This window comes from Anguilla rostrata, chromosome 4 (assembly GCF_018555375.3).
Source record: "Anguilla rostrata isolate EN2019 chromosome 4, ASM1855537v3, whole genome shotgun sequence".
Lineage (NCBI taxonomy): Eukaryota > Metazoa > Chordata > Actinopteri > Anguilliformes > Anguillidae > Anguilla > Anguilla rostrata.
The window spans coordinates 32,921,842-32,948,184 of NC_057936.1; the positions used below are offsets into that span (position 1 = coordinate 32,921,842).

At 39.9% G+C, this 26,343-nt stretch overlaps 1 protein-coding gene across 1 annotated transcript; it reads left to right on the forward strand.

The window, feature by feature from the left end:
* Positions 1–1,173: 1,173 nt before the first annotated feature.
* Positions 1,174–22,249, forward strand: gyg1b (glycogenin 1b). Its single transcript, XM_064332312.1, has 7 exons — positions 1,174–1,330; positions 5,315–5,450; positions 6,780–6,954; positions 7,280–7,442; positions 17,420–17,546; positions 19,596–19,812; positions 20,980–22,249. Exons 1-7 carry the CDS (start codon positions 1,324–1,326, stop codon positions 21,136–21,138), a joined length of 984 nt encoding a protein of 327 aa, XP_064188382.1. The 5' UTR covers positions 1,174–1,323; the 3' UTR covers positions 21,139–22,249.
* The last annotated feature ends 4,094 nt before the right edge of the window (positions 22,250–26,343 follow it).

Below are 26,343 nucleotides of genomic sequence, written 5' to 3' on the forward strand. Positions count from 1 at the left end.
CAAATACTATCTCACTGCCAAGAAAGTATTTGACAGATATACAGGCCTGGCTCTATAGGTGTCCCTTCACCCAGTACAGCATGTCTCTTACTTGGAAAAGAGCAGCATGTCAAATTTCCTCTGTATGGGAACCTTGCATAGATCTTACATGTTTCATGCTTACCTTACATATGGGTTTATACTTTTTCATTGGTTATGAGTACATGATTATGAATTAACTGCTGGATAATTTAAAAGATGAGAATTGTTATTGTGTATAAATGTATGTCTATCTGTATTAATTTACATAGCAATACCATCCGCAGCACACGATGTTGTTTATAATATTAGCAATTAATATATTGTTATATGATACATAGAGCTGAATGGTGATAATTTCAGAGTATGTCGTCCTTGTTAAACCCTAAACATAGACCAGGGGGAAACTCAAGATGTGTCAGAATTACCTACTGTTATGTAATGTGAAGTAAGGGCTGACAGGAAAAAGGAAATGCATAGAGACATAGCAGAGTCTTTTTTGTCACTAGGTGGAGCCCGTCAATTGAAAACATTTTACAATCATGATGACATCATTCGCTCCTTTGTGGGGTACGTTTACGGCATACATGCCGTAGGGTTTATATGGTAGTATGTTCTATGGAATCCTTGAAAAGAACAGTTATACAACAAAATCTTTATATGCGAATACTTCTGGTTGTCATCATAAATCTTGGGGAAACCAAACGGTATTTTGGTTGAAAAACTTGTAGGTGAAAAAAGAATGTCTCAGATTTATTCAGTGTTGGTCAAATGACGGGTCATACATTTGAATGAAACATTACCTTGTCAATTTACATATTTCCGAGTGTCATATTACAAAACAGTTATGAGATTGTGAATTATGATATTAATAATTTAAAGTCAATTAGAATTACAATCATAGTGACTATTATTATTATTATTAGTATTATTATTATTATTGTTGTTGTTGTTGACAAAATGTTGTTGACCTGAAATGTGGTACAAATAGTCCTATACAAAGTATACAATTAAAAACGATAACAATTATCACAATTATCGCTTGCTTTAATATACCATTAAGACAGAGAAGCAGTGAAGTACAAAAAGCAATAACGCACAAACGTCGAAATGGTGGCTACAATGTGCAAAGGATGGTGGAGGAGTGGCTGGTGCAGTAGCGGTCACGTGACAAAGAGTACATAAAATGGGAAGACCCCCTGTTGTAAATCCACCACCTTACTGTGTACCCGTCCTTTCTGGAAGCGTGGCTGCTTTTTGAAATCCGAAGTCTTGGCTACACAGTAGCTTTGACTTCTACGAACCATGGCAGGTATGTGGATACAGTCTATTTCATGGAACTATCAAAAGGGGGATGCCGAGGAAATGCTTATGAAAAATGAGTTACAGTATAGTTGCTTTACATTTTTGAAAACCATTGATCGTAGAATTATTTTGTTATTTTCATTTAGAAAGGTTACGAAAATGTTGATTAGTTTCCCCTTTTTTGGATGTTCTCGAGTTTTGAACGCGGATGATCTAAATGAGGCAAGTTGTCAGCAGTGGTGGAATGCACAAAAAGGGGCGTGGGCCTGTGGATCTCCTGTGTCTAACAAAAGAAGCGTTTTCATGAAAGAAGTTATTTCATATTTGTTGGTTGTTTTTGTATTACGTAGTTTTGTATCACGTAGTTTTGTATCATTTCTAGTCTTTAGCTGGTCGTTCTATTCACAGGCATGTAAAAACGGAAATTTTACATCATTATGTAAGGTACTGTTTGCACGTATACACGCGGTTTTTTATAGGAACTTCTAACACTCTGCAATTAATAATAAGCATAGTCTGGTGTTTGAATGCTATGTCAATCATGACCGTGTGAAATGGTGCCACTTTATCGATAAACGAATATTGGTTGCCTACCGTTGATTATGAAGTGGCTTTTTACATTTTCACGCCAACAGGAGATAATGCCTGTCGTGATGTGTAAGGTTTCAGACGTATGTAGTTGTGTAATAGGATATGAAGCCTGCGTGCTGAAAAATAAAACGTGACAAATGAAAAGGCAAAGAGGGGAAACCCTCATTCCTTTCACGAATTACATGAATGCTGGACTTCTAACCCAAAAATCACAAGTTTGATTCCCAGGTTGGGCGTCTTTGAGCAAGGTACTAAACCTAACTGTCTCAGTAAATGCCTAACTGTATAAATGAAAAATGTAAGCTGCCCTGCTTCAGAGCCTGTGCTCAGTGTGTGTGTGTGTGTGTGTGTGTGTGTGCGCATGTGTCTCTCTCTCTCTCATTCGCTCACTTCTACTTATCTACCCAACCAGCCAGGGAGGGAGGGCTCAGTCAGAAAGTTTACCCAACCCCCCCTCCATTATGCAAGAGAGACTTCTTGGATCAGTCAGATGTCTGCAGTCCAACCAGATACCTAAGCAATGCTTGTTGACCTCTCAATTCCAAAATATATAATTGTCCATGGCATTCTCCATGGAGGAAATGCTTCCTGCCTCATTATGCATTAGCCACTCCTGTGGTTATTTGGGGCTCTCCGCCCTGTTGCTGGACCTCTGGGAGGGGAATAAACAATGCTTCACAGGATGCACTTTATTGTCTGTGCGCTCCAAAATTTATGAAAGATGTTATAGCATTGGTAAATGCTAACACATACAATGCAGCATTACGAATCTGGAGGAAAAAACAAAATGAGAGATTCAAAGATGTTTACAAAATTGATTGACAGGTGTTTGTGTGCTTTCAGAACTAGGTTGGTACACACCAGATGACCATACCTCATAAGTGTAATGCTACTGGGTAATATGTTAATCTTTTTCTGGCACAGACCTATAAATTGATTTATTGAAGTCTTGTCATCTGTAGTATCTTGTGATATTTATATAGAGTAGTCATGCACTTTTGTCATCCCGTTTGCACTTTCTAGTAATATGCTTTGTGATACAAGATGTCATTTGTTTTCAGTAGCTTATCCTTACACTTCCATTGTACGGTGTACACATTTAATACATTTTTGACGTAAAAATGTGTGGTGCTGTGGTGAATTAAAAAAAAACAAAAAATGTATTTACTAGTTTGTCATATGTTGTCTAGCCCTTTTACACTAGCTAGTATGAATGGATTTGGACAGAAGTGAATGAGTTTAGCTAACTGCATTGGTGGCAATGTTGGTTTGGTTAGAATCAGATTCCTTTGTAGCATGCAAAGTGTATGTATACAACTGGACCAATTCTATTTTTTCTTTATAGCTAGTAAAGCAAACGGCAGTAAATAATTTATAGTAATCAACCATTTGAAGATATATTTTTCAGTCTATTGGCAAGCATGCTACTGTAGGAAGCCAGGTGCTTCAAGAGTACGATGCATTGAACAAATGTGTGTAAATTGTAGGTATTCCTTAGTTAACCGTCAGTGTAATTGTTTTATTGATATAACCAATTATTTTCACTATATCAGACCATAGCTAAACATAGTTAAGAAATTATTTTAGTATTTCGCTTTTAAAAAATGCTTCTCAATCAATGAGTCAAACTTTATATAGCACTTTCCGTACAGTCAAATGCAATACAAAGTGCTTCCCTTAATGAAACATGAGATCTACACAAACACACAAATGACACAACAAAACATAGAATAAAGCAATGGATAGTATACCCAAGGAGAGTCCAAACTGGAGAGAGGAAACACTAGTGATTCGGTGTATTTTATGTACAATATAGGCTGTAAGGTTTTGAGCTCGTAATCCTGTGGTCTGTGTGCTGTTTATCAGATTGAGTGGCGGATTCTTAAAGAGTTGCAATTTAGCTTTAACAGAGGTACTCAACCCTGGTACTTGGTGGCTTCATTTATTGCAGGCTTTTCTCCTACCCTTCTTCCTTCTAAATACCTCGCCTAGCATTTGTCTTGACCAGGGGCACACAACTTTGGTCCAAGAGGGCCGGTCTGCATGCTGGTTTTTGTTCCAACCAATTACTTTAGTTTTAGTTTTCTGACAGCTCTATATACTATGCTGCTTCGCTAATGTATGTAAGCACAGTGAAACCTTTATGATACACTTATGATTGAGCTAATTAAATAAGTAAGGGCAAGTATTTGGCAAAAAATTCAGAAACAGATTAGCCCTTGAGGTGCACCCATCTTGACTGAACAAATATTGCTTCTCTTCACAGTTCTATGCATGTTAGTAGTTAAAAGAAAGCTGAACATTTTGCAGGGTTGTTGTTCTCCAGGGTCAGAGTTGTGTAATCCTCATCTGGATTCTGTTTTTTATAATCAAAATTGATATACATTAAAAATCAAGCTGTAACATCCTGTATGACTGAGTATTCATTGCAGAAGGCATACGCGGGATAGTTGCCTAAGCAAATTACGTTTTTCCTACTTGGACCTATTTTTCTGAACAATTTCCACCATGTTGTTTGGTAATGATAGTAAAACATCTTTCTTTGTTGAGCTTTTGTCACCCTGCTTTGCAGTGCAGTCTGGGGCCACACTTTAATAATGGTGTTCATTTTCAATACTTTTTTGCACTGTAGAAGTACTTGCATGCACTGTGTCAGGCTGTGTTCATGTGTAAAGGGGGGGTTGTAAAGTGGCTCAATACAGTAACTTCCTTGGCAACTCATCACATGCTTCTCTGCTTGCTGTAGTTCTCGTTGAGAACAATGTATGCTTCTGCTAACAAGGAAGTATGTCAATTGAAACACCCAATACCTGGTAATGGACTGATGGAAAATGATATAAATGAATGTCCCCTTCAGGCTATGCAGTTACTGTTTTGAGGGAGGTTATTTTATGGGCATTTCAAGGCTGGTCTGTGTGGCCCATTGGTCTGCATTGCAAAGCAGAGTGGAACGGTTCTCTGTGTGACCAAAGCTCAACAAAGAAAGATGTGATAAAATGATCATCAATACTGATCACCATGGTGGAAATGGCTCAGAAAAATAAGTCCAAGTTGAAAAAAAGTTATCCTTTAACATTGTTGATTTATGCCAGACCTTGTGCTGTCAAGGTGAAGTATGTACTGTAATGGGTGCAGGTGTAGTTTATTGACCAAGGGGGTTTCAATAAAAGAAAAAGTACCCAAACTTCTGTGTAACCGTAGCATTGTGCAGACACGAGTAACTTTCTAGAGGATGCTCTTTACTGTATATTCCATTCATATAAAAAACATTTTCCAAAGACTGTTATGTACATGTGCTGGCTGTAGGAACTGAGCCATATAATTTTTTCTAAATTTTTTTTTTTTTCAGGTAAAGGGAATATTGTCCAGGTTTATTAAATGGTTTTCTCTGTTTTTACAGACCAGGCCTTTGTGACCCTGGCCACAAATGATAACTATGCAAAAGGTGCGATGGTTCTCGGCAGATCTTTGAGGAGCCATAAGACATCCAGGAAGCTGGTGGTGCTGATCGGTCCTCACGTCACAGACCCTTCCAGGTAAGACTCTTTGGAGGTCCCACTTATAACAAATTCCCTCAATGAAAGAGATTTACCTGCTTAACTCACAATTAGTTTACTCTTCAAATGCTCAAACCAGGCATCAAAACATTAGAAAATGCATTGCTTGTTTCCATAACATTCTTCATCACTATCTTGGAAGATAACATGGAAACTGTGGACTTGCATCTAATAATGGGGGCACCCTTAAGGCAACAGTATACTTGCTGCGGATACTTACTTCACTAGTTCATACAAATTAATTTATGAAAAATAATCACTCTGGAGAATACAAAACATTGCATTGCCTTCAGCTACTGCAGTTTGCACATCCCTGGCTGAACTAGCCTAGATGTTCACATAACGATATCAATGCGGAGATTGCTTGCAATTGGTCAAAAATACCACGTGGGTGGCTGCATACTTTCCATTCCTTCTCCCCGTCTGATTGAGAAGATGAACATACCATCTTCTCTTTCTTCTTGTCTTTTTTTCAGTGCTACACTAAAGTGATTTTGAAATCATTGTCTTTCATCTGTCAACATTTTTGCTCCTTCACCATTGCAGTCATTGCTGTGTTTGATACTGTAAATGTGGTCACTTCCATGTATCCCATAGTTACCACAACTGCAGAATCTGAATCTTTGCCCCCACTGGCATGGAATGTTGCTAATGGCCTCCCTGTTTTAAAATTCTTTGAGGTTTTAGTCACATTAAACTATTAGCTCTCGATGTGCCTTGGTTACCAGATAGGACACACTACGCGTTTAACACGTACAACCGCAGAGAGGGGACAGTGAACGGTCGGAATGAACCGTGTCTGCAGAAAAAAATTCTGACAAGCCAGTCTTTCTGTCGGGGCGTCGTGAGGCGTGTTCCACTTCACAAAATGAAACGACCGATTATCATCCCCGATGCTCACTGTCATTCTCGATGCCCCACATCTGTCAAACTGTGCCATTTTTGGGCTAATATTGTATAGTCTGAGGAGGCCATAAACAAACACTTTTAAGATGCAGTGAGTATGCAGCACTGTGTTTGGCTGTGGTTCAATTTAGGACAAGTTTGCTTTGTCAAGTATATGGTCATTCTCACTCTTGTTCAGGAGTGGTAGGAAAGATAATGTATGCCATGACGAAAATTAGCACATTTTCCTATGTAATGCTTGAAAATTGAAGCCATAGCGGGAATTACCATGGGTAGCTGTGTGATGTATTTTGTTAAGGAAAATGGAAATTGCTTTGATATAAGCTTACAGCATCCCTTCCCTCTACCAGTTGGTGAATGATGAGCTTGTTTTTGTATCTCCATCTCACCCCACTTTTTTAGGGCAGTGCTTCACAACATCTTTGATGAAGTAAGGCTGGTGGATGTGCTGGACAGTGGTGACGCTGCTCACCTGGCTCTGCTGAAGAGGCCAGACCTGGGGGTGACCTTCACCAAGCTGCACTGCTGGACCCTGACACACTTCTCCAAATGTGTCTTCATGGATGCAGACACTATGGTCAGCCTCGCTACCCAAAATTCAAATCAAAGCCTACATGAGGCAGAGCGGAATCTCATTACAGACCCTAATCGCATATAACCTGAAATACATCTCACTGTCTTATATCAAGGCGATTCAGAGTACAATGTAGGCGCAGTAAATTCATAAATGTTAACAGCCATGGCAATTTTGAAAAGTGAGTGGGCTAAATTTGTCATCAACCAAATTTCGATCTTTTTTTCTGCATTTCTTTGCATTTTTTTGCATTATTTTTAGTTTTTTTGCGTTGTTATTTAAATAATCACCAAACGGTGAATGATAATTACCTCTCTTCTCCATGCAGGTATTGTCGAACGTGGATGAGCTGTTTGATAGGGAGGAGCTGTCTGCTGCCCCTGACCCCGGATGGCCCGACTGCTTCAACTCTGGCGTGTTTGTGTTTCGCCCTTCCAAGGAAACCCACAAGAAACTCCTCACATTCTGTACTGAGCACGGCAGCTTCGACGGCAAGTCCCTCCCAATTGCCCTTAAGACCACCCTTTCATTTATTCTATTTCCAGTCATGTCAGCCATTCAGTGGAAATTCTTTTTTTTAGTGTCAGCCTATAATGCAAGAAACATATATTTAGTGTAGAATTATAGAAATACCACTGCATATAATATCAGATTTATCAGTCATTTTTCACTCTTTCTTTTGTGCACACTACTACCACTTTAACCCCTTCATGCAAGCCCCCTAGTGGGCAGGACACCGGTGTCCTGAAATTGATTTACTCAGACATTCAGTGCTCCTGCAATCAAACTATGCCTGGAAACAAGCTCTGTGTTCTAGTACATTTATTATTGATGATACACGACAACTATGCAACTATACTTTTGGTTTTGTAGTGTATCTGGACACCCCTTTGTCTGGGGCTGTTTTTCATGGTTTGGGCTAGGCCCAAAATTCCAGTGAAGAAAAAAATCTTAATATTACAGCATACAATCACAGTCTAGACGATTCTGTACTGCCCCAAGAGTTTGGGGAAGTCCCTTTTCTGTTTCAACATTACAGTGCCGTTGGGCACAAAGCGATGTCCATATATAAATGGTTTTTTTGAAAACGTGTGGAAGAACTTGATTGCCCTGAGCAGAGCCCTGACCTCAACCCCAACCAACACCTTTGGGATCAATTGGAACGCCAGTTCCATGCCCAACATCACTAATGCTCTTCTGGCTGAATGGAAGCAAATCCCTGCAGCAGTGCTCCGACATCTAGTATAAAGCCTTCCCAGAAGAGTGGAGATTCTTATAGCAGCAAAGGGTGGATCAACTCCATATTAATGCCCATAATTATGGATGAGATGTTAGATGTCAAATGTCCACACACTTTTGGTCATGTAGTGTAGTTTCTGAGTGCCACCATTGTCTTATAAGTCTTCCATTTCACAAGCTCCCTTCCCTGCAAGTTTCGCATCTGAAACTATACTCCCAAACATGACACACTGGAGGATGGCATCTATCTGGTAGTTCATAAAAAAATTATTTCAACACCAAAAATTTGATTTCCACCATTGCAACAAGATAGTCAATAACCTGAGTATGCATACAGCGGAAAATACTCATGATAGTGAAATAACTTCAACTGTACATTACGAGAATATAAGCACTCATGAGTAATCTTTTCTTGGTTTTGGAAGATTTTACGAATTATGCCAACTCATTAACATGGCTAAAGTGAAATTTAGCATTGGGGAAGTAGGTCAGAAAAAGAGACAGAAACATGAAGTCTAGCCAGGGTACGCAAAGATATACATTTTGCTGCTTGTAACATTTCAGTTATTTATGTTGTCATATTTTTTATATTTTTATATTCACATTAGCTGTGAGAGACAATTGTAAGCCTTTGCTAATAATGCTTGGCTTAGTAGTATTGGGGGATTAATAGTTGTTAGTATAGGGGTTATTGTTCACATACCCTGCACAGTGTTAGAGTAGTGGCTCATAGTGACTTGCTTTGTTAGATTTCATACCTCTCCCAATGAAATTGAGTTTTTTCAAGAGATCTGCGCTATTCTCTATTGTGGTCATTTCACATACTGTAGTGTAAGCATTCATAGGTGGCTCAGTCATGTGGAGGCAAGCAACTTCATTTTTGCATTTTCGTCGATAACCGCATTTGTGGCAGTACATTTTTAGCTACATTTAGAATGTAAACTAATTTAAACTGATCTAGTATGTATTGTTAGTACTGTAAATGGTACAGGTGTCTTGCTTCATTCAAGCCATTTCTCAAGTGTCAGTGATGCTCGCATCTGGATTTATAAAGCCTAAAATAGAACACACCCTAAACGGGCAAAGATTGGCCAGATTTGGCATCTGTGCCAAGGGGGTATGTCTTCCTATCTTTCAATCAACAAACAAGTTAAAGCTGTGTCCTCCCAACAAAAGTTGTTACCAAAAGTGTCAGTGACATCGTGACAGAACCCTTTGACTTCAAAAGTGACTCTTAACATTAAATCAAACAGCTACCCAAACACACCTTAACTGCCTTTCACATACTGTAGTGTAAGCATTCATAGGTGGCTCAGTCATGTGGAGGCAAGCAACTTCATTTTTGCATTTTCGTCGATAACCGCATTTGTGGCAGTACATTTTTAGCTACATTTAGAATGTAAACTAATCTAAACTGATCTAGTATGTATTAGTACTGTAAATGGTACAGGTGTCTTGCTTCATTCAAGCCATTTCTCAAGTGTCAGTGATGCTCGCATCTGGATTTATAAAGCCTAAAATAGAACACACCCTAAACGGGCAAAGATTGGCCAGATTTGGCATCTGTGCCAAGGGGGTATGTCTTCCTATCTTTCAATCAACAAACAAGTTAAAGCTGTGTCCTCCCAACAAAAGTTGTTACCAAAAGTGTCAGTGACATCGTGACAGAACCCTTTGACTTCAAAAGTGACTCTTAACATTAAATCAAACCGCTACCCAAACACACCCTTAACTGCCTTTTGCAGATTTCTTGTCATGTGCGTGTAAAATGGCTAAAGCAGATATTTCTGATTAGATATACGATTATTCAACTGCATAAGGAAGGTGAAAGTCAAAGGAAAGTGAGTGAAAAAAACTGTTTCCAAAATTGAAGTTCAAGAGATTATTGCAAGTTACAGAGAAAATAAATGGGACTCCATGGGACAAAAATGCAAGGAATGGTAGACCACTGAAACTATCACCATCATTACTTACACTGTGAGAAGACCACTAAATGACATGAGTCTAAAAGCTGTCAAAAATCCCACTATACTACATGCCACTCATGTTACATGTACCTCCATTCCAGTGCTTATTGTAATTTGTATTTCTGTCCTAATATTGTAGCTTGTACTTCCCCCTAGTTTGACTTGCATAAGTAGGTCAGAATAATGTTCACTGCGTGAACTGAACTGTGTTTTTGGCTATGAATAGCTGTACGAAATTAGTATTGTACCTTATCGAGCCTGTGTTTTGTAGTTGTTCCAATTATCTTGATATGCACTTTTGTACATCACTTTGGATAAAATTGTCTGCTAAATAAATGTAACATAATGAAATAAACAAAAGAGGAGAACATTTTTAGTACACCGAAACTGGACACCTGAGATGTGGAGTAAGGTTTTATGGACCAATGAGTCAAATTTCATATTTTCAGAAGTATGAGTATGTACAGGTATGCCACCAAAGCGCTGAAAGACACTGGGAACCATGTCTACAAGCATCAGTGAAGCATGGTGGAGGATCAGTACAAGTTTGAGGTTTTATAACAACATCTGGAGTTGGTGCTGTGGTTTTTATTGAAGGTATCATGAATGCTGATAAATACAAACAAATCGTAACATATCATGTATTACCTATTATACAATATTTGATTGGGAGAAAAATCATTCCACAACAAGATAATGACCCCAAGCACCCTGCTAAGAAGATCAAGCTGCTGGTGTTCTCAGAACAATAGACTAGCCACCCCAGAGTCCAGACCTCAACATCATTGAATGTATTTAGGATTACTTGCATTGAGAGAAGCAGAAAATGCAACCAACAAAGACTGACCTTTGGAGATGTTTACAAGAAGCGTGGAAAAATATTAAAGTATCCCTGCAGATTTCTTTGGAAAACTCAAAGCAAGTCTCCTGAAAAGAATGTAAGGCAGAGGCTGGACAGACTAAATATTTATAAGATTTTATATTGTACATAGTTGTAGAGGTTTTTGTGTAATTTGTGTTTAATATATGCTTTGCTACATTGTTTTCTGACACTGAAAAAATAAATAACTTGCACTGAATGGCTGTTTTCACTGGAAAGTAAATAAAAGAAAGGATAGTCTCTGATTTTGGCACAGTACTGTATACATTTTAACAGAAGGCAAAGTATCACAGTGTTTCCTTAAAGAACAGTGTGATACAGGGGAGAATTATGTGTTTTAATTAGATTTTCATCTTCAACTATGATGTAAGCCCAGGGTTTTGAGGCTGTTGTCTGACTGCGTGACCACCAACTTACGTAAACTTGATGCAACTTCAGAAAATGGCTGCCTCATACAGACCTTGAGTTGCTCGAAGTGTTGGAATGTGTTATGTAACCCTATATAATAGCAGTGTGGGACTGAACACCTTGGCTTCGGGGATTTAAATAAGCCAATGAATGTGGCCTCTGAAAGTTTGGAATGTTTGTATCTAAAGTGTTCTAAAATCAGAGCTTCCAAGTTATGTGAGAGTTTGTGTTGTAGACGCAAGCCGTTTTCTCGTCTTTATTCCTCTTTAGGTTTTGGAGGGTTGACAGTTTAGTAAAGGTCTCTGTTTATAAGTCATACAATATACATGTTTACCTTTGAATCAAATAACTTCTTTATCAAGTTTGGTGGCTAAACACTGAATTTGTCTGTGACTGTAATGCTTTTGCTCATGTTATTCTGGGCGTCTCTCTTTTGGGGGGAAGGGAAGAACGAGAGGCTCCAGTTTGCCACAACCACATAGTTGTACACACCGACTGAAGGTGAATTGTTTCCTTTTCATTCTGTCTTAAACTTAATGACAGAATGTTGGCAGTGTATTTCTGCATAAGCAGCCCATTTATTTGAGCTGTATACATTTTTAGTACCATAGCTTTAGTTTTAGTCTATTCATTCATGCTAGACTTGTAACATTGCCAAGTGGAATTGCATAACGAAGCCGCCATCCAAGTAATGAATCAAGTCTCGAAGGACATTCAGGCTGGCCACAGTTCTCACTTGAAATAAGACTTTCATTGCAGTCACTTTGTATTTGTGTCTTATAAGCTAATCTATTTTTGTACATTCTTTATTTGATTTAAGTACCAATATGATTTTAGTTCTGTAGTAGTTGATTGCATTAAACTTCCTGTGCTGTTCATCTCCTGTAGGTGTTTTTGACGTTTAAAAAAAGATGAATAGGTACTGCATCGCTTGGCGGGATTTTCTGATTAGTTACACATAGCCTCCCGGCAGGTTCTCCAACTGCTTATTCTCACTTGAAAGAATGCAAAGAAATGGGCTAAAGTTTATGTCTGTTGTTTTAGTTTAACAATTTTAGCAGACACTCTTATCCAGAGCAAATTACACAACATTATAGCATTATAGCAACATAGGATTTGCACAGCTGGATATATACTAGAGCAATGCAGGTTAAGTATCTTGCTCAAGGGTACAACGACAGTGTCCAACCTTAGAATCAAACCTGCAAGCTTTAGGTTACAAGACCAGCTCCTTACCCGTTATACTACACTGCCGCCTTCAATTGACGTTCATTTTTGTATTTGTTTTGCCAAAAATAGTTTTTTAGGCAGAGATTCCATGAAATTATTAAGGAACCAATCAATTATTTAGTTCAGTGGTGAGTTTTAGTTTAGTTTCAAGAACTTTTTATATTCTGAACAATTCACATATCTGCCTGTTTTTCATATGTTCACATTATTTCTTGGATTTTTCGAAAATTGCTTCAACTGTTTGTTTCACTTGAAGTCAACAGCCTATCTCCCATCCAGATGTTTGTGTTTTTGTTTTTTTGGTGAATTGAATGACATGTTAATGGGCCTGTGGTGTGCTAATTGGTAAAGCTAGGGTATTTTTAGCATTGACAGTCTTCTATATCCACAACATGGTTTGCAGGTTCTTTGACCTTTAACATTTGTTTCCACTCCTCTGGTATGAATAGGCCCAAGTGTGTATGTATGGGTACAAATGCTGAAGGCTATAGCAAATATGCTGAGACTGTCAAAATTGAAAGGGGAATGGCAGAAACTCGCCTTTTGTTGCTGTGTGTATGTAGCCCTAGGCAGTCTCTTAGACTGTAGTTATAGTTTCATCCAACGCCAAGAGAAACATCAGCAGATGATGCACATTCTTGTAGAGGTCTGATCATCCCTTTTTTTAAATGAAGAAGCTGAACCCATATAAAGTTATGGAGCAATTTGCTTGAGGAAACCCTCCAAGGAGTTTCAGCATTCTGGGCAATACATAGTGACAGCACACCTGTTTTAAACTGCATTAGCACTTGGTCTTTGCTCTGGAACTCTTCATGACAACTCATGCCCACGTATTTATCACTGTTGGTGGAAATTGTGGAAAAGGGTGACACCTTTAATAAATGCCATGTTTAGCGATGAGAATAACAGACATGACATGTCTGTTAGAGTTAGCTGGGTTATGGTTGAATCTGTAGGATTATTTTTTATTTGTTCATGATTCCATGATGGTTTACATAGTTCATTTATACTTTCTACTCAAAAGCTGAAATATTTCATGTTTCTAGTTCCTACAAACTAAAGTTTTTACATTTACATATGGAGATAGTAGTGATTGGCTGTGCTGTTATGAACTGTTTGTTGCTCTTCAGTGGTGTCTGGCTAGATGTATTTTGGGCTTATGAATAAACTGTAGTGGAACAAGCCTCACTGTAGCCCCCAATGACCATCAGGCTACTTTTATGCCTTTGGCAGTGTAGTTGTTTCGCCTCGGCTTCTGAAAGAATGCAGCTCCTCCTTTTTTTTCCCTTACTGCGCAGCCCATGGGAATTCATGCGCTTAGTCATTTGCAGGCTAATCCTGTGTGTGTTCAGCTGCCATGGAAATTTCCCAGATTGCTCTTCTGAGAGATAACAGGTGCGGAGAGCACTGAGCATATGAGGACTGAACAGTCCAGAGACTTGGAACATCCCCCCTACCTTAAATCTCAACAGCTCAGGCCCACTTTCTGTATCTAATACACTTCTGTATATGCCTCAGTTTAGCTTGGACTAGCAGTTCTATCTGCACTATACTATAACATACTCTATTAAAGTCTAGACAGCATGCTATGGTTTAAGTGACAATAAGTGTTGACAATGCCAAAAGGCATTGCAATGTATGTAAGAGCTTCTACATGACGAATGTCATGAATGTGTTTTCCAACATAACTGCCTTTCAAGTTGGCTCTGTATCATGCATGGCATCATTTTGGGTGAAATGTGTTCACCACTTGGTTGGTCAGTGGATTGGGTTTCTGAAGATTGAAACATTATCCCATACAGCCTAAAATATTTTCATAGCAGTAAGTCTAATTGACCATGATCACAATAAAAAGGGTCTAAACAATGAATAATAGGTTTTTAAAGTAATGGCTAATTTGCTTAAGTTTAATTTGGTTTTCATCATATACAGTAACCCCAAAAGTGAAATTATATACATAATTATATCAAATAACAGAGCCCTACATACACTTGACATATTTGTTACATAATCAAAACATTATCCAATTTCTGAAATTACTATTATTAAATTGGTTGTCATTGCGCTGTAATATTTAATATTAATATACTAGCAAACTATACATGTGAACCGTAAAATAAATTGATCAGTTTTCCTTCACAACATTGATTCTGAGCTCACTGGCACTGTGTAAAATGTTGTGGCACTGGGGTTCTGGCCAGCTCGTGGCCTGACTGCTCTATTAAAGGTGAATGCATGTTTAGTGCAGTGGTTAGAGCAGTCGCCACTCCCCCTGAAGAACCAAATTTGAGCTCTGCCGGGTCCCTGCCTTTAGATTGGTGTCAGAATTGGGAGACGGGGCCTTGATGGACAGGGCGGTGTCTCAAGGGGGCGGCAGTCTGTGAATAGCACCCGAGTGTGAGGGCATGCTCTGTGGAAGGCTGGGAGTAGTGTAGGGATTAGTTTAGCCTCCTTTCCCCCATAAGAGTTCAAGCCTCACCAGACCTCTACCTTTACAATATCTTGCAGATAGCTACTATTCTTCCTCAACCAGACGCAAACTACAGTGAGCTAACATCGGTGAAGTTTGTTGGTTAGATAAAAATAGTTTGTTGCCAGATGAAAATAATTAAGAGAAGGTAGCGGGGTAGCAATGTAATATTCCCAGAGATGCCAGGTTATGCCTACTGTAAGTGAAATGACAGCACAAATGACGTCCCCAGTCAGAACAGCTATCTAGCTAGCAGACTCTTAAAATGGATGCAGCAATGCTGGCAGTAGCTAAATAATGAGTATTTGAGTTTCACAATACATATAGCTAGTTGTATTGTAGCTTTAGGTTAGCATGCAAACTCAATGCAGTGCCATCACTGAATTTTAGTCAATGTAGAAATCTGAGGTATTAAACCTTAAAATGATTATTATTAAGCCTTTTTTTAACTAGATAACTTATTGGTAGTGCTGATTGTTGTTGTCAGCTGGTACTTAGCTCAAGATTGGATTTGCCCATGGCTGTTACTAGTAATTCCAACTGGCAGTGGCAAGCTGGTCCTGTATTGATTGCAAGCAAGTCAGCCATTGGTAACGGCTGACAGCATGCCAGAGTTTTGAAATCGGCACTACAGCAGCTGTTAGGAGGGGGTAAGAAAACTTACCCATGTTTTGTTTGTTGTCTTTCATATTAATATATTTAATATGTAATAAGGGTGCTTACAACAAAGCTATATTGGCTCAGTTCTGCTATCACTACCTAAAGTTGTCAGCTCTAGCATGGAAACTGGCAGTGGTGGTTTTAGACTCTTTCTGAATGCAGACTTTTTATGATTCAGCAGGAGGGAACTAGGCTAGCTACATGCAAAACCGCCCTGCACTATTCTATTTATACAGGTCTAAAGGTATGGAGTCAGGACTAAACGCTGCAAGGGTGTGAATGATGCTTTTCACATTATCCTGTGAATAGGTTATCCACAAAGATAGGGTTGCAGACTGTTGCCCTTTCACCGCATGGTATGAACTGAGCATGTCGTTCCATTCTACTGGCTTGACTGCTGCTCTTTACATTCATGACCTCGTATACATTACAGAAAACCCACAGTAAAGCTCCTCAGCAACAGCAGCTGCGTATACATATGGCCAATCTCTGATGGCCTCCGTGGACAGATCTTTTAAGAGCTGCTCCTCACAGTGAACATTCAGCTCTTTTTTTTTTTCCCAAGGTGGAAGTTAACAAAAAATGAAATGCCCCGGAGGGTAAGCTCAGTCTTCCCTAGCTCCCACGCCACCCCCTTATAATGACTGACTAAAAACAAAGCTGTCTGTTCTGGAGCAATATGTTCTTTTATGACTTTACAAAGGCCTAGTTAGCTGCTCATTGGTGTGCACTTCCTGTTGTCTGAGTGATGTTTTTGGAGCGGGTTGATTTCCGGAGTGCTGCCAGCATAACTAGGCCGGGGGTAATTGCAGTGGGTGGGACAGGTATATGGATCACTGTGCTGTCACTTCCACTAAATTACCATTCATCATCTGTCACAATCTAGTTTTTATCCAAAGTACATGTCATTGAATATTTAGCTCGGTTCAAGTATTTCAGCCATTGCTGTGCAGAATCTGAGCAGTTTTATATGTGCAATGCTGCAGGCTGACAGCATTGGTCCTTCATTAGAACATATGGGGCATTTACAGTACACTGAACATATTTTTAGATCATTACATCTATGAATGGCCCCTATATATGGAGTTTTCTTTTTTTTTTTGAAGTGGGACAAAGGGGAGAGATGATGAGAGAGAGAGAGAGTGAGCAGAGGAGGGAGGGAGGAAGTGTATGTTGAATGCAAATCTGACCAGCTAAAATACATATTGGAGGGATTCTATCCTCTTTAAATTTGGCTCCCAGTAAATGGGAATTCAGTTGATTGGAATTTTTACATGTTTTCAATTGTAAATTGTTTGCAAAACCCTGCTGAATGCAAATTTTATACTGAGTTGTAATTGAACTGAACTGAAAATCCATGATTAATTATTGATTCCAACCCATGACTGCAATATCAGAAATGTGAAGATGCTATAATATTGAATGCTAAGAGAATATAGAGAATATTTATATTCTGCAGAATTGAATTGTGGACTGTTAGATTATAGAGCACAAATTCTGCACAGTTTCTTATGTATTGGGTGGTGGTGAACAGATTTTGATTGCTTGTATGATTTGAACTGTCTTGTGATCTCTAAATGTTTATGTGTGACTCATTGGCTTACTCATCTGCAGGTGGGGACCAGGGAATTCTAAACAGCTTTTTCAGCAACTGGGCAACAGCTGACATTTCGAAGCATCTTCCTTTCATTTACAACCTCAGCAGCATAGCCATCTACTCGTATCTTCCAGCTTTCAAACAGTAAGTATCTTTCAAAAAAAAACATTTGGCGGGCTCTCCGTGCTGCAACAGCACTGGCATCCTTGTTTGAACTGATACTACCTGTCGAGTCTGTGGGACAGTCTTGGGTGTTGTGTTAAAGTTGAGAAAGCGTAAGAGGATCCAAGGTCACATGTCCGTGCCATGACATCAGGTTACAGGAGATGAGGGGAGCAGTGGCCCCGGGTAACGCCTCGCCAACCCCCAGCCTCCTGGCCCCGCACTTGAGTATCCACCACGGGCTCCACTCCACAGACACCAGCCGCCCAAAATAGATACATTTATTTAAGGACCCTTTACACACGCATGAGGAAGGGGTGGTTAGTATGTGGCTGGACACTGGGGTGTTTGTGAGGTTTGTTTTTTTTCCTTTTTCCTGCGAACAGCTTTCCCTAGAGGAAACAGCCCAGTGGCTCTGGTTACACCGGATTAATGGCTTCTAGTGGCTCCCCTATCAAAGAATGAATGACCAGCATGTTTTGGCCTGTTGTGACCTCCCATCACGGGGACTCAAAGTCCTGGATGATGATTGCTTCTAAATGCAAGTCACTATTAGAGAGCAGTGCTATGTATTCAGCAAATGAACTCATAAAACAAGCAGGTCTTTTCAAAGTTGTTGAATATATATATATATATATATATATATATATATATATACATACATATGTTTGTTTGTTTGTTTCAATTAGTTAATTAATTCAGAAAATGTAAAAAAAATAATTAGTCATGTAAGTGCTGCAATGCTTTATTCAATTATGAGTTTGGCTAGTACTAATTTTAGGCCTAAAATAGAAACTTTAAAAAATTACAATCTATTTATCTTTAGATTTTATTTGATACATTTGCTGAAATGTATCATTGTAACCATCATACTATTACAACTATTTGATCAGGACCATGGTTAAATTAGAAAAAAAGTTTAAATCTTCTGAAAGTGGTGACTGTGAAAACTGATGCAATCCATGCAATCTTTGGAGTGGGTAGATGAACCAGTGGGTCTAAAATAAGTCAGGAGACCAGCAGTTGTGAGTTCATCAGGCGTTATAAGTAGGGGCAACAGTTTGTCTTCACCATGTGACCTACAGGGATGTAAATTTGTATTTCAATAGTTATCCTCCAGGGGTCCCCATAGGCACTCCAAGGGCATAGTTAAGTGACTAATCAGACAACTGAGTTTCTCATTTTTACCTTTATAAACAATTATTTGATCCAATATGGGGAGAGTCAGGAAGGAATGTGAACATGGATAGAGTTTAAATGCCATGAAAAGCATCTCTTTGAGCCAGTGGACCTCATTCCTGTTCACGGAGAGCCGCAGGGCCTGCTGGCTTTCATTTTTATTCAGAAGAACTTGAGCAGCGCAGCAGTTGATCAGTTAAAACTGTTGATTTCACAGTTAACTCAGGTCTCCTGGTTTCTTGGGTCTGAATTGGCTGCTGATCATAAGAAAAAAAATAAGAAAAAAACCAGCAGACTCTGTGGCTCTCCAGGACCAGGATTTAGTATCAGTGCAGTAAACAGAAAAATGCATCCATATAAAGCAGGAGTCTTGTTCGGTTTTTGTTTTAGCCCAGCATTAATGCTCCTGATTCTGCTTAAGGTTATCCAGCCCCTTTTCAACATTTAAAAATACTGTAGCATGTCCACAGTAGTAAGTAATAAAACTAATTTTAACATGTGGGTGTTGCTTGTAAACATCCCTGTCAATCGTCATCTGTGCTTAATTAGTGGAAATTGCTTTATCAACTTAAGGTTATTGAGGTGGGGCAGATGGGATAATTGTTTGAGAAGAGGGTTGACGAAGAGGTTACCGTGACCTATAGCTGGTGGAGGACTGAAGCACTATGCAAGAAAACACAAGGAGTCAAACTGGTGGCCCTAATTAGAAGATCGTGCTACATTTCAGATCTAGGGTTTAAAGTATTGTGTAATGTCACATCTGTGAACTCCCTCTCCCATTGTTTACCATGGCAAGGTTGGTCCCTGCTGTTTGTCTAGTTGCAGAGCCTCACTTTCACCTCACTTTCACAGGTACGGTGCCAATGCTAAGGTGGTCCATTTCCTGGGGCAAACCAAGCCATGGAGCTACACGTATGACACCAAAGGGAAATGCCTCAAGGGTGACCTCCAGGGGTCCCCCTCACACGGCACCTACCTTCAGACGTGGTGGGAGATCTACTCCACGGCTGTGCTGCCCATGCTGTTCAAGGAGTTTGGAGACCAGCCCTTCCACTCTGGATGTGTTGCAGTAAGTGGGATGGCCGTCCTTCTCCACACTGTGCCATACATGAGAGAGGTTAATGGTGAGCTCTCTCACTGTTGACGGGTACTTGATATACGAGTGCATTCCTCTTGAAGATTAATATTAACCTGAGATTGCAGTGTTTCTCTCTCACCCTGACATGCACAGTGCATTAGCACTTTTGAATAGCACGTTATTTCCTAAAGTTAAACAAACATGTTTGTCCAGTTTGAGTTTGTCACTAAAAAGTTTTTTTCAGGAAATAAGTTATCCATCATTTCTTTTTGATAGGTTCATACGATGTTAAATAATCGCGTTGTCTTCAAAGTTTTCTCTTAGGTTTCTTGAGGCTACCTGAAAGCTGTTTTGCTGCCATAAAATTTACGTTATTGTGATGTTTTAAAAGGTGTGCTCTTGTCTGTTTTTCAATTAAGTTTAAGTTCACATCTGACAACCTAAAGTAGGTATACAGAGGATCACATGCACTGCGCCTCGTTGCTAATGCAGCTGACTTGTGAAACCTTTCCTTATTTCATTCAACTTAGTGTTGTGGTTTCACTGAATCCGGAATTGTTTGTTACAAGTTAGAGAGGAGCAAACATATGGGAAGGTTTCTGCTGTTCTGCCAGCTCTGGGATCAGCTCATGCTCTACTTTACAGTTGATCACAAAGGCTTTGGTCAAGCTTGTTATCTAAAAAAAGAGAAAAAAGAACAGACAACTGTCCTCCTGGCTGTGAAGCCTAAATAAGCATGTATATTAACGTCCCTTAGACTCAGTTTCTGAATCCAGACAGCATGCTGTTTTGGGCACCAGACCGAGGGCTGTGAGATAACATGATCTGTAATTAGTGACGCTTCAGCTAGCCATGTCATATTCCCACCGATTAGCCATGACGATTGGGTGGACAGGTCTCATGGCAAATAGCATTTATCCTTCCTCAGCTCTTCAGTCACTATTGCAGAAAAAAATGTGCAACAAATATGGACATAACTTATTTCAGGGACACAATGTCATTCTGGAATGCAGTAAAGAAAAATGTTTGGCCTCTGCTTCGTGGCTGCTTCGACGGTTGCGTTCCAGTACATTCCATAGAATTCAGCCTGCATTCACTGTGCATTCCCTCCCCCTCCCCCACAACCATCCCCTCCCCTCCTGTTCCCCTTGCACCCAGGGTGAAAATGGCTGCGGCGAGCTGGATGCCGTTACCCACAATGTGCCTCTTATGTCCTCAGAAGAGCGGAAACAGCTGTGGGAGCAGGGCCAAGCAGACTACATGGGAATAGACTGTTTCGATAACATACAGAAAAAGCTGGACTCTTTCCTCAAGTAAAAACAGTGATAGAGAGAGAGTAATGAAATGCATCTAAGGCTATGCAGTAATACTGGTTGCTTCCACGATTGTGTATGTGTGTTTCTGTGTAGTCCCTATGGAAATAACAGTCAATGTCATGTGCTTATGGACTTTTTTAAATTCATCTTTTAAAAAAAAATGTTTGTGAATCCACCCTCCTGCCATCTTTTCATGTTGGAACCCCAAAGATGGCTTGGACATGATGCTGTTGCAGGAGAGGTAGTTGTTGTAGCAGCTCATTCTAATAGTGCAGCGCTGTATTTAGAATCTCTTTCTGGCTCTGTACCTTTTCTAACTTCTATAACAAACTGACTGCCACGCACTGAACCACAAATGTACTCCTACTAGTAGGGTACTGTACCTCACATTGAGCCTGTTTTCGTCATGGAGGCATTGTGAGATTGAACTAGTGGGACTTCATGGTGTCAGTTCAGACATCAAGTTATCATTGAAGCCATGTTTTATTGCCATTATGTGGCCAGAAAAGTGCCATGAGTTAAATTATTTTGCACTTAATTCTCCCCTTTAATAGAGAAAGGGTGGCAGTCGGGCATATGTTCCATTGGACAAGCTCTAGGATATTGCTGTATATATTTTACATGTTTGCAATCTATTATGAAAAAATATACTGTAGCAAAAAAAACTTTATGTTCAATCAACAAAAAAAAAGCTTTTGTAATGGTTTGCTACTGACTTTTTTTCTGAAGCCTTTTCTTTCACCCCAGGGACAAAAAAAATTCTGTTGCCTTTGCTTGATACACTGTTTACAAAACACACCATATGCTGCTGAAACACTGAAAGCCTCCGCTCATTTTCACATGGTCTGTAGGAATACACTTGTCTTCTGCACAGTCCAGAAATGAGTGGGGGTTCCACTTCTCATTGCCGTGGTTACAGACTGTTCACTCCCAGGAATGTGACGTGGTGCGATGGTGTAATATTCTGCGGGTTTTTCTACTTCTGTAGGTCACTGTGTATGACACCGCACTTGAATAGCTGGTTTCTCATTGTTTTTTCATTAACTGAGGGATTACGGTATGTAGCCGCACTGACACCACTTTTACCAGCAATAAAGTAGTGACATTATAAACTTTGTGGTCTGATTCATTTCTGCCCTGCTTGCTTCCAAGCAGCCTTGATTGTAGGGCTGTAGTCGAGACCACCTTGGTCGAGTCCAAGTCCAGATCGAGTCATTGATGAATCGAGTCCGACTGACCGGGGGGGGGAGGGGGGGTTGAGACCAAGACAGAGGGGAAGTCGAGAGGGTCGAGACCGAGTCGAGACCAAGACCGAGGGGGGGTTGAGACCGAGTCAAGACCAAGACCGCAAAACTACGAGTCCAATTCGAGGCCAATACTATAGCAATGTGTTATCCAAGGCTACCATTGAATTTATTGCCTAAAATAGAAGAAGGGAGGTTTCTAAAGACATTTCAACAAAATTAGCATGTTTTGAGGACAAAATTAATTGTAGGCAGCGTGTTTATGTTCATAACATATGTAATAATATGTAATGTTAGCTATGCAATTTCGAACACAGCCTTTTGTCTCCTCTCGGAACGAGTCTTCCGAGACCAATTCACCCGAGACCGATTCAAGACCGAGTCATATTCACTCCCGAAACCGATTCAAGACCGAGTCATATTAACTACGAGTCCAAGACGAGACACTATCAAAAATCAGTCTCGAGACCGAGACCGGACTCGAGTACTACATCCCTGCTTGATTGTATGACTGCATGATCCTTCTCATCAAAAGGCTTCAGTCTAAAGAAACTACACTTCTTTTTCTCTTTTGAATTGGGTGCATCCAGGAATTGGCATCCTAGATGCACCCATTTTCCATTTTTATAACTGCATAAACCAAACACTGCCACTGAAGTGAGGCTGAAATTGGATTGTTCCACCTAGTGGGGTGCATAAGTGTAATGTACTGTAACAATAAATATCCATAATAATAAAGACAATCCCTTCTATAAAAACAAAATTCATATTTCAGAATGCACAAACTGTATCACATATCTGATATTGTTTACAATGAGAGTATCTGCAAAAATACTATTTTCAGGTTGGAAGTGGAAGTGGAAGTGTAATACAGACTCAGTAGGCTATATAATTGTATATATTACATTTGACACTTTATTATGACAGAAGGGTCCTGATCTATGTCCTACTCCATTTCTGTGAAAATTTACTATAGCATTTTTAATAATCCCACTTCAAACCTTCTATGTAATCCAATGCTGGGCTATGGAAAAAAGTGAAATTTTGGATTGGAATGTATCACCAAAAATGAAAAGGTCTCAAAGTTTTGACACTTGCTCATGACAGTAGGGCTCTGGATCTACCATCTAAAAATGTTTGCTGTTTTACTGTATCATATTCAAATACTCGCACTTCAAATTTTTCATATAATCCCATACAGGCCAAGGGGAAAACAGTGAAATTTTGGATTGGAATATCTCCCCAAATTTTTCCGGCCCGTGCCAGTGCCAGGTGTGGCCGTTGGACCTCAATGCACAGTTGCCAATTGCATTGGCCAGGATATGGGAGGACTCAATCGGTTAGGAGTCCGTGTCATATCACTCTCAACTGAACCCCCTGTTTGATCAGGGCACCCTATGGCCACTGCTGTAAGGGGTTAAGGACATTGGAAAATGCCATTGTTTCAGACTAAGAAAGTGGTTATAATAAAATACGATCTCCAAAATTAAAAATAGTGGTTATTTTACAGGTAATTTGTAATAATTTGTAACATGAATTTATATAAATTGTATTATATAAATTACATAAATTATTTATATAAATTATATTAAAATACAGTATATATGATGAATGTAGAAGGCACCGATTCAGTAGAATTACCTTTTTCCCCTTTGCAGTAGATGGCAGCAAAACACAACTATTGCTCACACAATTAAAATAAAAAGGATATGGTTCAGGTGACTTCCATTGAGTTTTATTGGAAAAAATAGCAATGTAGAGGTGTTAAGTGTTTGATACGCATAGTGGTGTGTTCAGTGTGTGTGTGCTTGCGTTTGAGCCATATGTGTGCCATATTGTTGAATCACAGTGAGTTATTTCCGGTGTGATGCGTGTTTGTGTGTAGTGCTCTCTGCAGGGTGATGTTTGAACACCATGCCTCAGATATATGCAGAAGTGGGACTTTACGTGACTCCAGTACCCAGCCAGAGCATCCCAAGGATTTCTGATTGTACTGCAAGCCTTAACAAGCTTTTCCAACTGTTCCAATGCATTGTGATATCAGTGCAATAGGCACTGCGCATTGTGTGTCCGAATACAGTGTGGAGGCCTTCTCCAACTGCCTGTGCTACCTATGTAAACATGGAGGTCATCCCCTTTGAACCCAGCAACCTGAGATATTATAAAAGAAGTGGCAAACAAGAAGCGCCGGGAGGCAATCCAGAGAGCCCAGGAGGATTATGGGAAGGCCTGCTTGGAGCAGGCTGTCTCAGCGGTGCAGCCCTTCTGCAGCAGTAGGCAAAAGGATGTGGTGACCTTTCTGCAGTAAGTGATGTCACAGATGCCATCAGATCATGTCACTCGTTCACGTGCCGCAGCTCCACGGCGGCAGTCTGATGGATCTGCATGTACGCAGTGACCCACCCGGCAGCTGCCTGCTCAGACTGGCTGTAGTTCTACGTCATTGCGCAGCGCAATAGAACCCTCCACCCATAAGCATGACTGCAGCGGCAGGATCTTATCAAAAATGACTGCGTGCTTTTAATATTGTTGTACATAGATTATAGAAATCATTAATATTGACTTCTATATGCTCATATGCAGTAAGACATGCCATTTTAAAGTCAGTAGCCAACAGCCTACTGAATGACTGATCTGTTCCAGTTTGCAGTTGGGTCCAGCTGGCACGGCTGGTTATTAATGGCGGCGATACTTTGGACTCCATTGTTTGCTGTTCCTTTTGATCTGTTGTAGGCTTCTTTTGAGGGTCCAAAGGTTCAGAGCGGGTTCGGCCTCCTGCAGCTCCGCTGTAGCTGCTGCCAACGAAGTCCAGGCCGTGCGAGAGCTTTCATACAAAGAAAATGCCCCCCCCCCCCCCCCAGCCTCCATTGTGTTTGGTAAACATCAGCTTGCACCCATTTGCTGGAGTTCAGCCGCCCGTAGTCTGTTAAACCGGGGGGAAAAAAACATGCAATTCATCTCTATGCCCGCTGGTTGGCACATACAGTTAAAGCAGAATACCCCATCGTCCATAGTAAAATTCATAATAGAATTCTGACCATTTTCTGTGCTTTGACCACCCAGCTCATGGAGCAGAGCACAGTTCCAACAGCGATGCTTTTGTTCAGCAGGATTCCATGCAGTATACTGCAGCATCAGGAGAGGCTTCTGATCGATCAGACACCTACAGATTGGCTGGACCAGCTGTGTATTATAAGCGCGGTCCTCTGATGAAGGGACTCAGCTCAGCAGGGGGAGGGCAGTGTAGAAGGAATGGGGGCTGGTAGTTTGTGCTTCAGAGGAAACCTGTGCTGGTCAGTGCTCTCCTGAATTAACATAGGGTGCAGCAGAAATGGAACAGGGCCTACAAATATGATTGGGCATTTCAAAACTTTGAAGAAACTTAAGCAAATATGAGCTAAATTATGTTTTAGAATTCTTTTTTTTTTTTTGCAATGTAGGCTGCATTCCGATTCTGCATTATTTTCTAACCCACTAAAATGAAATTATATGCAGAGAACATTTAAATACAGTGGGGACTATTTAGAGAATAAATGCGGTACATGAATTCAGGATTACCTGTCAATACTATGATAGTATGAAAATGAATATAATATAAAATCTGGTTTACTTGAATTTGTTGTGTAGGTGTAGTTTTGAATGAAGTATTTGCACTTCTTAAACCTGCCACAAGAGTGCACAATTGTACAAGTAGTGTAATTTGTACCATTACCTTGCATGTAGAGGGATATGAATGGTCTTTTTGCTGAAGGGGGGCCCTAATGGGGACTGCACAGCCACAATCAGTCATGATTTTTATGGAAATGGACTAACAATTATTCTTTTCATTCGTTGTACGGGTTGTCTTGCCATATTACCCACTTAGCTCATTCTGTACTTTTTATAATATTGTTTAAATAAATCTGGAAACATCAAAATGTCATCGGTTGCTTCAGAGAGAGTAAGCATGCCAGGAGACCGGC